Below are 12,976 nucleotides of genomic sequence, written 5' to 3'. Positions count from 1 at the left end.
AAAAGTGATCATCGATGGAAAGAGCAGCTGCAGGTAAACGATGGCAGTTTGTGGTGCTGGACGGTTTTTGATCCCCGGGCCCTGGGAGCGGCTCTCCAGCCAGGGCGACCCATGGGGGAGCTTTGATGTGCCCTGAAGGGAGAGCCAGGCTATTGAGCCCATAAAGCCCATAAAATAGAGCGTGATTGTGTGAAACCAAAGGACTACATCCAGGCCTAAACTATTAAGTGTGGATGAGACATAAAAGAGGCCATCAAAGAGTGTAAACCACAGATTCCCATTATTGTGTGACATTAGCCTGTAGCACACTGTAACCCTTAATGATCCCACAGGTGCCTGCAGCACACTGTCCTTTAATGACTTCCCGCTTGAGTGATTGTTGCTTCCTGGGAGCAAAGTCCTGCCAGGAAAAAAGGACGATAGCTGCAGTTGCGGGTGTCCTTTGCATTGCAGAGTGTCCCTTTGTTCATTTAGCAGCAGTGGCAGAAAGAAAAGAGACGGAAAATATGCAGTGGATGGATGAAAGGTCCAATCAAATAAGCTCCCAATGTGTTTCCGCTTATGAGGGCATCAAACTATTTATGCAGATAGACTAGCCATACTGGGAGTAATCAATTACAGGGGATTTGGACAGACTGAGACGTCACAGTGCACTGGTTACACAGCCAGCCGCCAAGCTCCATACATGGAGATGAATTTCTTTTCGTTGCTTTCTGTTTGTTCGACTTGCGTCACCCCAAGGAGTTTAACAGAATGCTAATCTGATTTTTCCCAGCTCCCCCGCTGCCTCCTCTCTGCCGTCTTCTCACACTGATCGCTTGTCCCACAGGATCGCCGTAGTTGTCAGTAATCAAGGAAATCACTCTCAAAGAGCTACAAATGGGTCACTTATCTGATGTCTGGGCCGCTCTGACAGACAGCCAGCCAGTTAAGTCCCTTGCATCTGCCTGCTTCTCGTTGCTGCTTTTTAGTGTGATTAGTCGCCATTCTATCTGCCAGGAGGCGGTAGAGTGAGCAGGAGAATGGGAGACGGTGATAGATGGAAGGAGAGCGAGAGAAATCCCAGCTTTCATCATTAGCGTTCCATTCAAATGGCTCAATTGCACAGTTGTCAATCAGGGGATTCCCAGGACTCCGGCACGGCCTGCTTGTTCATTTATTCAATTTATTGATATAAAGACTCTTCATTTAGAGACACCAGCAAATCTGACATCTGGTCTCAGGTGGCGGCGATGTGGAATTCTAAGCAGGCGCAGAAAGCCAAGTCTGCGTGACACGCGAAGAGCTTCCCCCGTTTCCTCCCAGGGGCCATTATGCCGACGTGCCTGCCTGCCACACACACAGATGCGCACGTAGGTCTGCTTTGAAGGTCCAATGAAGAGACAAGATCTCACAAAGACACGCTGACATACATTACACACACACACACCCTCACACACACAGGTCCCCCCGCGGCAGGTGAAAATTTCATGTGTGCATTTCCCACATGACGGCCTCGTGAATTATTGAGCCGCTCCTTTTGATCTGCGTTTGGTGCCCACACTGTGAATCCATTACCCGTCCAACACTCCACTTCACACACTCATACATGGCCGTTTCGTATGGAAATATTTACTAGCTGGGTGGTGGATTCTGCCTATCCCTGCTGGAATATCGGATATTTCTGCTATAGAATAGAATTAGAAAAAGAATAAGTTTTCCCTCCACAGATAAATGTTCTTTACAGTCAGTCTGATTCCACCCAAACAGATGACACTTGATGCTCACTGTGGGTGAACTATCAAATTATCAAACTCGTTCTGCTATATTTGACAGATGGTGGGCGTAGTGAGTAATACATGTAATTAGTCATAACGCATCTACTGAGATTACATGTACAGTAGACGAAGGAGAACAGCCACGTACACCGAGCTACACAGAGCTCCTCTCACCTCATGCCTGATCCGAGGGGATATACGCACACGCAGATCCCCGACTTTAGGAGAATGTAAGCGGCACCTGTGCTGCGGCAGAGCGATTGCTCATCCCTGCACCGCACACTGCAGGTGTGGGAGGACAGTGAGGCAAATTAAGACTGGTATCGTGTTCAAAACAGGGATGTTTTAAGCGTTAGCTGCTGTCACTGCTTGAACGGATGAAGTAATTTCATTTCCACGCATGATCTCCGGCCCCACAGAGCGGGAAAATTGGATAGGAGGGGGTGGGGTGAAGAGGGGAAAGAGAGAGAGTCAAGTCTTCCAGTCTCATTACATTACATTACGGTCATTTTGGCAGACACTTTTATCCAAAGCGACTTACATTACATTTACATACCACCCTTCGCAGAGGGGGGAGCAATTGAGGGTTCGGTGCCTTGCTCAGGGGCACCTCGGCAGGGGCTCGAACCAGCCAGCCTTCAGTTCCCAAGCGGAAGCTCTAGCCACTAGGCTACTACCTCCCGTCCAGTCTCCGTTTGACTCTTTGATTATTCGATCTGACTTGCGAAGATAGTGACGGTTCAATGCAGGACCTCAGGGATCAGGTTGGACTGATGTGTTATGGACTATTTGCCACATGAATTTAAATCAAACCCCTCTGAGAGCCACACATCTCTTTCACCTACTAAACTGTTAGACAGTGGAGCCTCAGCCTTCTGGGTCTACTATCATAAACCTACACGAGATCCATGTAAAAGAAACGCCATAGGACTACTCTAATCTGTTTACCCTGCAATGATTAGTGTGATCCTGCTACAGCTGCGAAACAACAACACAGCCAACAGATTACACCTATATTATAGTGTGTGTATTTGTTTTTATTGGGATTTACATAATTTATCGTTGGCACAGTAGTCGACTTCCTTCGCTGCACATTTTATTTAGCATATAGTCAGATATGATACATAGTTAGTGTATAATGTGACTGTACACTCTGCACATGAGAAAGATGTCTTATCAGCATCTAACATTGCTTGAAGACATGATTTGTGTCAAAGTAAAACAATAAAGTTCAAGCTTTTCACTGGTGTAACTTGTTATGCAGCCTCCTGATAAAGCTGAAGTTTACCTCAGTTTTGACCGGTTGCCATTGCTGTAGCTTGCTCCTCTACAGAGTGTGTGAGCAATTTCACCTTCCAAAGCTAGTTTCCCTACACGTTCAAACTGCATCAGCTCCGGGCAAGCCCAGCAGATGGCTTCCAGGGGATGACCTTACCTTTAAACTATAACCGCTGACACCCTTTTGATGTGCCACATGTGACTCTTCTGGGGTGTCACATTCAGAAGGAGCGTGAGGTAACACAGGCTGAGGTGTTGCTGCTGGAGTCACAGTCATATTGTGTGTGTGTGTGTGTGTGTGTGTGTGTGTGTGTGTCTGTGTCTGTGTCTGTGTCTGTGTGTCTGTGTGTGTGTGTGTGTGTGTGTGTGTATAGAATGGGTGCTGGTGAAAAGGTAACTGTGAATAACAATAAGATTTGGTTTTACGTCATCCAGGCAAGGTAGCTGTCAGAAAACACAGTCAGTGAGATCTTGTTATGAGGTCTGGTGAAAACTAAGGTGGTGGTAGACACACACACACACACACAGGTGAGACAGAAAATTTGCCACTGCTGCTGTTCGCCATTCTGCACACTCGCTTTGTTTTCAATTTCCCCTCCCCCCTGTAGATTTACAGTGTGGTCATGACAGAGAAGCTTCAAGTCAGTCAGCAGCGTATTGACAGCGATCTGGAAACACATGGAAATTGGATTCTGCTGCTGGAATGGATTGAAAGCTTTTAACAGACGTGTTGCTTTAACGGCGTGAAAGATGAACTTTCCATGGATAACTCACACTAACGTCCATTTGTAAACATCTCTTCCTCTCTGTCTCTCTCTCTGCAGATCCGCTCAGACCAGGATCAGGACATCGGCATCCGCTACAGCATTACCGGCGCCGGGGCCGATCAGCCGCCAAGCGACGTCTATAACATTGACCCCATCCACGGCAAGATGTACGTCACCCGGCCCCTGGACAGAGAGGAGAGAGCCTCCTATCATGTAAGGACACAACTACTCTAAGACACGTCTTTCTCACTATTTCCTGCCACAAAGTGCCTTTTTTCCTCTCTTCCTCCTCCTCGTTGGCACGTCGTCCTCTCCTGCCCAACACTTTGGCTCGCCTGCCAAACAAAAACGGCTCGCTTGTGTTGTGTTGTTTTCCAAAGTGCCACCGCTGCTACCGTGTCTTCACACCTCTGAGCGATGCCAAAGCACAACAATGAAGCAGCGGTCGTCTCGACTAAACGTATAAATTCCACTGCCACTTCAGCTGTCGTTTAGAGTTTAGAGTGAAACTCACCTGCACGGAGCAATGGGAGGAAGATAGAACAAAGACAGAGCTGGAAGTCATTGTCTGTGTTCTTACAGTCTGAGCCAATGAGCAGATGCTCTGTGTGTGCGTGTGTGTGTATGTGCTTTGCAGATTGTTGTTTGATGTGCTTGTGCATTGTATGCCTGCGACCACTCTGCTGCCTGATACACACTGTGTGTTTTTATCCTGAGTGGGGTCAGGTCACACAGGGAGATATCTCTCTCTCTCTCTCTCTCTCTCTCTCTCTCTCCCTCTCACTGCCTCCTCCCTATATGCTGCATTTTCACCTTGTGCACTGTGCAGCTGTGTGGTTCAAAGATGCACACACTAATAGCCTGCGTATAGCCCACAGGGGTCCCCAGCACCACACACACACACACACACCCACACACACGCAGCAGGGTTCCTCACCTTCTTGTAACCTGGGGTTAAAAAGCGGTCGTAGCTGTGTGAATTAAACAGGTAAATCCGTGGAGACGTTTCGTTAGCGGCGAGGCTTTGCCGCTTTGCGTATAAACACATTACAGGTTTCATTTTTATCAGCAAAGACTCTCACACTTCCACTCTGAGGTGAGCGGCGGTGGCGGGCTCACACACGCTGTCACTGTGATAGATGGCCATGCCGCTGACAGAGCTAATTCAAAGCTCTGCTGTCGTCTCAGAGGATGGATAGAATAAACCATCACTTCAGAGACTTCAGCGGCTTACACACTCCTCAGTATGCACACACACACATATGTGGGGAAGGTAAACAAATGGCAAACTCCACAGGTGTGACTGTTTCTGCACCATCTGCCTCCTGGTGATGCTTTTGTTACATCGGGGATGCGTTTCTTAGGCCCTAGATGTCAGCTTGTGCGTGTGTATGTTGTTGTGCATGCCTGGAGTGTGCTACTGTGTGTGTTGCCTTTTCCTTCCTGCATGAATGCTCAACCACCAAATTGGGATCAATAAAGCAGTCGGATTATTGGTCCCTCCTCGCTTGGTATTCAGTTACTGACAGAGGAGAACCACAGGGAAGGAAGCAATCTGCAAAGTGGGGAGAGTGGGCGTCGGCCTGAGCTCCAGTTTGGTCAGACAGTTTGTGTGTGTGTGTGTGTGTGTGTGTGTGTGTGTGTGTGTGTGTGTGTGTGTGTCTGGTACTGGTACTGGTACCTTGACCTCTGACCTAATGCTTGAAATTCCATTTAGATGTGTCAGACTAAAGCTCTTTGTTGTACCCTCGCCGTGTGCGTAGCAACAATGATGATCTTTTTGTTCAGCTTAGTCACTCAGACAGAGTGTTTGATTCCTGCTGGTGTTTTTGTTGCATCAAAAAACTACCCGGGTAAAAATGTAACATCCTTTCCTGAACAACCTTGACAAGCCAGTCCAAAGGTCCACAAAATACACACACTGTATATTGATTGAGTAAGTAAATACCGCCATCTAAAGTATCTAAATTGTTGAACATCTGCAGGATGCACGCAACTTCAAACCGCAGCGACCCACGAGTCAAATCCACACACTTTAAGCGCCATTTCTCCGCTGCGGTGGGCCCAGTCTAACAAAGCTCTGCTGGCAGAAGAATACTGATGTGGGTTCACACACACAAACGCTTACATTTGCAGTCTGCGCACTCACACACTCCTCCAGGCTCCTCAGATCACATTTCCAATTCCTCCACTGAGCACACCAACACACACACTAACAGACACCAGAGAGAGAGAGAGAGAGAGAGAGAGAGAGAGAGAGAGAGAGAGAGAGAGAGAGAGAGAGAAACTGCTTCACACTTTCAGAGACACACAGAGAAAGAGGGCCAAAAGACATATGCACATCTAGACACACACACACACACACACACACACACACACACACAGGCATGGATGCAGTCACACATATCACAGTCACACATCTCCCAGCAGGCAGCATTCACAGCTGAGGAAACAGATTGGGCTTGTTTGTTTGTTGGGTCTAATCTCCATGTTTGTTTGCTGTGCCCCAACCAATGGAAAATAAGCATCTTGAGCACCATTAAGTGGCTAAAGAGCACTGTTTCCATTGGGTGCACGACCCCCTGGCGTGTCCACGTTAGTGTGTGCAAACACGCACTCAAATTTGTATTCAAATGACATGCCTCCCAACGTTTACTTGTTGTGTTTGGATTGGCTTGTTGACAGGCAAAGACTCAAACAACCATCTGATTAGCCGCATCAGGAAGGCAGGTGTCAGCCGCCACTTTCACCGTTCAATTCTTCATGTCGGCAAGGAATACATATAATTTACAATGTAACAATACAATTATTTTTCCATTGTTTTAAACAGGCTGGCAGGTGGATCCCCCGTGAGGATTGTTTTTGTGGCAGCAAATGAGAGCCCTTCCTCCTCAGACTTTCCTGCTGTAGACGTCTCTGCAGTTAAACGTATGAAAAGAGAGTGGAGGTCAGCCGTGCATGGATCGCAGGACTGTGACAAAAGCCCTGTTAGATCTCATTAATGTAGACAGGTCACAGGTAGAGCGTTAAAAACAGCAGCAGCATCGATGAAGACGTTCCCTCTGCAGATGATGACTGCTTCTGTCAGTCCTTCCTGTTTGAAGCCCAGCACGGCACTGCTGCCACCACGCAGCCTTTGTATTTTCACCTCTCATTTACTTGCACTATGCGCCCGTCGCCCTACTCATCTCTGCCGCCTCCGTCTCTCTCACTGAATCGTCAGGGGAGCAGCTCATTGGTCAGAGGCGTCCATCTAAGCGGCCGGCTTTGTCAAAACAAACACGAGAAATATTCTCTCCCAACACAGAAAGAAGCAGCAACAGAGTGTGAGCAGCAACACCTCTCCAATATTATGGGGCCTCTGGCTGTGCTAACAGCAAAATAGGTATTGTTTGTATGCTTTGCTGCTGTCTGTGTTGCTGTCGTCCACACCAAAACACCAACAGCATCCTCATGATCTGCTTGCAGAGAAGAGGAAGAAAGGATACATGCCAGTGGAGTGAAGCTGCCTATTACAAAGTCAAAGTTGTTGTGTTTCCACTGCAGAATTTCAATACCTGATTTACAGCTTGATAAATGTTCTCTCTCTCTCTCTGTGTGTGTGTGTGTGTGTGTGTGTGTGTGTGTGTGTGTGTGTGTGTGTGTGTGTGTGTGTGTGTGTGTGTGTGTGTGAAACAGCTGCGAGCCCATGCTGTGGACATGAACGGCAACCAGGTGGAGAATCCAATCGATCTGTACATCTACGTTATTGACATGAACGACAATAGGCCCGAGTTTCAGAACCAGGTCTACAACGGCTCGGTGGCAGAGGGATCCAAACCAGGTACTGCTCATTCTGCTGAATTCCCTGTCTCAAAACAAGTCGCAAGTCTCTCTGAATTGTATGAAACCCAATGGAATGGAGACATCACATATGATAGGTGGAGATTACATCTAAACAGCTGTATTCTAATGTTTGTAATGCGTGCAGGGAAGTGCGGGGAAGTGGTGTTTACATTCCAAGGAGGAAACAGCATTTTCCATTGTGAATCAGTTGTTTACGTGTTACAATTTGTCTCTGGCTCTGGCTTTATACTGGTCCGTCAGCAGCTGCTGTGAGCGGCGCGTTTATCCGTCTCTAGCCTCAGCCCAGGCAGGTGAAAGCATGTGTACGTATATTACGCTCTCCTAAAAGCCACAACACCTGTTTTATTTAACCGTGGTAACACCAGCGCTTATAAATATGCAGTCTGGGGAGCCTTTGTGCTCTGGCTCCAGATCATGAACCCCTCCTGTCCACTCAGGTTATTATGCTCAGGATGTGTGAATGGCTTGCTCAGAAAGCCTAAATCCAGACCCCCACACACACACACACTCCAGCAGCCCCTATTAATATCTCCCCTTTTTTTATCATTATTAAAGAGGCTGTTACTGTATACTGTTCTGATTCTACTTGATTCAATTTGACAGTTGGCTCCAGTCTCGGTCATTCATATGCACCCAGTTTGATCTTCTCCTTCCTCTTCTTCTCCTGCCGAACTCATTCAGGCTCAACTCTTTACAACAAAGCACAGCTGCCATAAATTAACTTGAACTTGTGAGATTTGTACCCCCTTGCTCGGTTTTGCTTTATATGTTATTAAAAGCCTTGAAGGTTCAAACGAGGGCAAGTTCTAGTCTAGGTTGGATCCATCGTTATCGGCTGAGCATGGAGAGACTTGATAATAAGTGAGCAGGGCGATGGTCAGCGTGAAGCAGAGAAGAGGGGCAGAATGCGCAAGCACCTTCCATGTCTCCAGTGGAAGAGCTCGCCTAACAATCAGACCCTCAGGATCCTTGTTTGTCTTCACGCTGTTCAGATATTGCTCTGCTGTAGAGTTTAATCTCAGGGGATTTGTAAACAATATAGGTGTGTGCGTGTCCTGGCTACTCCTCACTGGAGCGTAGATCTATATACCAGGCTCCTAATTAGAGAGGGCACCCAGACGTTCCAGGAGCTTCAGTGCTTTCTTTTCTGTTTTTTTTGCTTGTATTTATATATTTCTTTGGGTTGTATGGTGACGCAGTCTGTTATACCAATTAACAAATGAGGTGTTACATGTATAATTGCTTAGCAGTCACTTAGAACAGTCTGAAGCTCGCCACATTTTTCTATTTTTATTTTTCCTATTGCTGAATCACTGCTCTGTGAATTGATACATTTTAATTGGGGAACATACGCCATGAAGCTGTGGTTGGCTTAATTGCCTGTTTTGCAGACGAAAACCGGATTCACTCCCATTACTCTCTTGTGTGTTACAGCAGGCGTTTGTACTCTTTTCTGGACCGTTTAAGCATGAAAGATTCCCTCCATTATATCAAACATTCATTATTGTTCACTGACTTCATTTCACACCTCAGAAACGCGACATTTTTTCCGTCTACGTTACTTTGCCAGAGTGTCGCACCCCCACCTGACACCAGAAACAGTAAAGAATACCAAGAAGCCTGAACGCAGCAATCAAACTTTGGCCCAAAACAAGAGGACCAAGAAGGCTGATAGGAGACGTTCAGACAAACGGACACTGTGGTGCATCTGAGCTGCACCTTGTTGTAGGTTCTGAAACTACAACAATGTGATTTATTGATTGATCCAGAACGATCCAGAACGAGCAAGCGAGAGAGAGAGAGAGAGAGAGAGAGAGAGAGAGAGAGAGAGAGAGAGAGAGAGAGAGGGTTCGTTACAACATTGGCAAGAGTTATCAAAAGGCCAAAATGCAAAAAATGTAAGAACTGATTTACTTCCATGTCTCTGACGTTTTTGTTAATTTGATATGGACACATTCTGTTTGTATTTATTGGGGCAGTCAATCAACAGGGTAGTCAACTGATCAGGAAAATATTTTGCATACTAAATACAAAGCAGTGTGTTAATCTGCAGGTTCATCGTCTTCATCTTTAAAAAAACGAAGATATTAAAATGGAGAGATTTAAGACAACCATCCACTTCGTCTTGCGTGGGGGGTTATTAGGTAGGGACAGATGCAAGACGATGGAAGAGAAGGTGTGAGGTGTAACAGGCCGGCTATCGTGCTAAAACCATACTTCAACTCAGGGCGTTGAACCGAACAGGAACGACCCAAGACTGTGTGTGGGATTCCATTTCCCCAACCTCCTCCTCCAGTTTGGAACACACTGCAATCACAATGAAGGAAATGTCAACCTGCTGTAATGCTTCTAAATCTAGATGGCATCAAACTGTGTTTTCACACACCAAATACCCAATGTTGGATCTGAGATATCTGTGTATGAGGCCAGACAGAGATCATGGGTAAATAGGAAAGGAAGCATTGCACGTACCAAACATAACCCTGGCTCCATCTGAGTCTCCCTTGTTGGTTGTGGTTTTGGACTGGAGAGCGGTGCAGGGTTCATTCATACTGAGGGCCCTCAAAATATCATGTGACATCTTGGCAAGGTGCAGCAATTCCTGTTGGACCCTTGAGGGCAAAAAATCCTCCATTCCTTCCTTCCTACTCCAGTTTTGAGGACAAGTACGTCTACGTTTTGGCATTGAACCACAGCCTCTCGTCTCCCCACCTCAGATAGCAGCTGACCTTGCGTTTCTGGAAGGTAGATGCGGCTCAATGCCTGGATAGTGTCTGGATGACAGCATTTGCAATGGGATGTTCCAGACAGCAGCGTATCTATCTGATCGGATCCTTCGCACAAGATATGAATAAACACTGCCGGCCTCTTCTTGTCGAGGGGAGGCTTGTGCTGTCACAGCTGGTCTCCTCCTCACTGCCCCCCAAGGTTCACCAGGTTCCATCCTTTTGCCACTCACTCCTTCACATCCATCACTTCCGTCTCTTTCTCTCTCCCTCTCTCTCTTTCACTCTCTCACTCTTCTCTCTCTTCCCGCTTTTAGCATTACAAGGCAAACCTCCATCATCCTCTCCCCTGATGAGAGTTATTATCCTCTTACACCCTCCACTCCTTGCCCTTGCTTTCCCTCGCTGCCTTTGCTTTTAGTGTTGTTTATAAATCCTTTCACCTGTGATCTCATCATCGCTTTTGTTATTTCCCCTCGGCAATTTCGCCCCGTGCTACCTTTTTCCTCCTGTCACCACTCTGTCTCTCACTCTTTCTTTCTCTCTGACTCTGTCTCTGCCCCTACACCCATCTTCCTCCCTCCTTTTTTCCCTCCCTCTTCCTCTAATTGCCGAGGCAGATGTTGACTCTGGCTGACTAATGTTTAGGCTGCGGATCGACCTCGCCGATGATCTCGTCTCCTGTGACCAAGATGGCCGACAGTGTGTGTGCCTGCCACCAGTTAAATTTTCAGCTCCAGCAATTTTTGGCAGAAAAGCAATTAGGATTTGGAATTAGTGTTCAAATTAAAAAGGAATTAAGCAGGACTGTGAGATTAACCTCTTCAGGCATGGCGACCCGTCTTTGGTTACCATCGTATCACCGGCTCCTGTTATCGAAATGAAAGATAGCGACGCTGACGTGATTCCCGGCATGGCGTCCTCTACCTCCCTGCGGGGCTGCTTGATTATATATTGGAGCTGTCTGCGGTAGAATTGCGGTAATTGTTTTTCTTCTTTGTGTCTTTACTTGGACAAAAGTGACAAATCCCACTTTGGTACTTAATGAACTTTGAAATAGAATTCCGGGCTACAATTATCCTGTCCATGCAGGCTGTCACAGGAATGATGGCACCATCAAGACCCAATTATGGGAGTCTGTGTCCAAAGAGACACCTGTAGCTGCTCATACCCCATAGGGGACCTCTGGCTCCGGTCTGTGTGTCTTTGAGACATTTGACATCTTATGAGTTGGAAGGCGGTGAGGCAAAACCTGACACGTTTACTTGAACTAAACTAAACTAAACTAAACTAAATTATAGCAGGTGTGTTTTTCCTGCTGAGTTCTGGAGACCCCAACGTCACGCCCACATAGGCCATCAGGACACAGTGTGTCACCTATTTTGTGGTTCTGTCGGCCCTCAGACCGGTTTTGGACATCAATAACAGAAGAGATATCTCGATATCTTACACAGGCACAAGTACAGACAATCACATACATACATGCAGTGTCATTGCTATTTGATTAATTAAAATGTGTTTCTGCAACTATGTGTCAATAATCAGTAGTTTTTGAGGCAGAATCGGTGGTATGGGCGAGGAAATGGTGTGAATTTATGTCATTAGCACAACATGAGAGTCTTATAGTCAAGGCTCGCTGGTCTGTTTGGTTGTTGGCAGCAAGTCGGATATATGCGAGTGTTCAGAAAAAAACCTTTTTTGACATGAAAACTGGTTGCAAGAACTGATAAAAAGTCTGTTGCCACCTCTGCTCGCTTCCTCTTCCTCGCCGCCACTTCTTCCTGTCCTCTGCCCCATCATCCCTGTTAAACTGTCCTCTTCTTCACTTTGTCTCCTTGTTCACTGCTTCCTCCTGCTGTCTGCCACCTGTGAGTGTGAGCCGGCGATTTCTCTCTCTTTTTCCCTCTTTCGCTCTCCCTCTCGCTCGCACTCACTCTGCAGCTGAAGCAGCAGCCTGTAAATGGCTGCCTGATGGAAAGTGACATTTTCAGAGAGCCCTGTGAGAAAGGCAAGGTGATCTCTCCTTTTTCCTGCACAAAGTGCTACTAATTGCCCGCTCGCATTTGTGAAGTCCGGCTGACAAGCTCGTACGAATCAATAATCAGGGCAGGGGGGGGCAGATGCAGCGACACAGGCCGCTCCACTTCCTCACACATGCAGCCAACTCACATAACATATCTAAAAGCGAACTTACACACTTTCACAGCCTCACCCTGCATCCTAACACACACACACACAATTCCCCTCCCCCCACCACCCTACGCTGTCGGCCTTAAATGGCAGTGTTTATCTGTGATTCCAAGACAAATAGGGAGAGAGCATCGGAGCATTAAGGGCAGCCACGGCGCCGCTGAAGGCTGAAATAATGGATTGCCAAAATGCTGCTCATTACTAAATGGACTCTGCAGAGGTGGAAACTTTGCCCTGCTACCTCTGCTACACACAACGACAGAGCGCTGCGGCTCCTAACAGGGGCTTATCTCGACCCTTTCATTTGTTTGTGTGTGCACGCTGTTATATCGCTCTTCACGTTTATTGCCAAAGACACAAGAGAGTTGCCGCATCCTCCCAAAGGCCGATTAGATTATTTCTATGGACACAA

At 47.0% G+C, this 12,976-nt stretch overlaps 1 protein-coding gene across 1 annotated transcript in view; it reads left to right on the top strand.

Annotated features, from left to right (window-relative positions):
• Window positions 1-12,976, top strand: part of cdh4 (cadherin 4, type 1, R-cadherin (retinal)) — a 48,167-nt gene that overhangs the window by 10,388 nt on the left and 24,803 nt on the right. Inside the window, exons 2-3 of the mRNA XM_076156746.1 lie at window positions 3,860-4,015; window positions 7,481-7,625. Coding sequence (XP_076012861.1) covers window positions 3,860-4,015; window positions 7,481-7,625 — 301 coding nt within the window. The remainder of the gene's footprint in view (window positions 1-3,859; window positions 4,016-7,480; window positions 7,626-12,976) is intronic.

The sequence above is a fragment of the Genypterus blacodes genome, unplaced genomic scaffold (genome assembly GCF_046128005.1).
Source record: "Genypterus blacodes isolate CSIRO-AG114 ecotype Tasmania unplaced genomic scaffold, CSIRO-AGI_Gbla_v1 ptg000070l_1, whole genome shotgun sequence".
Lineage (NCBI taxonomy): Eukaryota > Metazoa > Chordata > Actinopteri > Ophidiiformes > Ophidiidae > Genypterus > Genypterus blacodes.
This window is presented reverse-complemented; position numbering and strand designations above follow the sequence as displayed.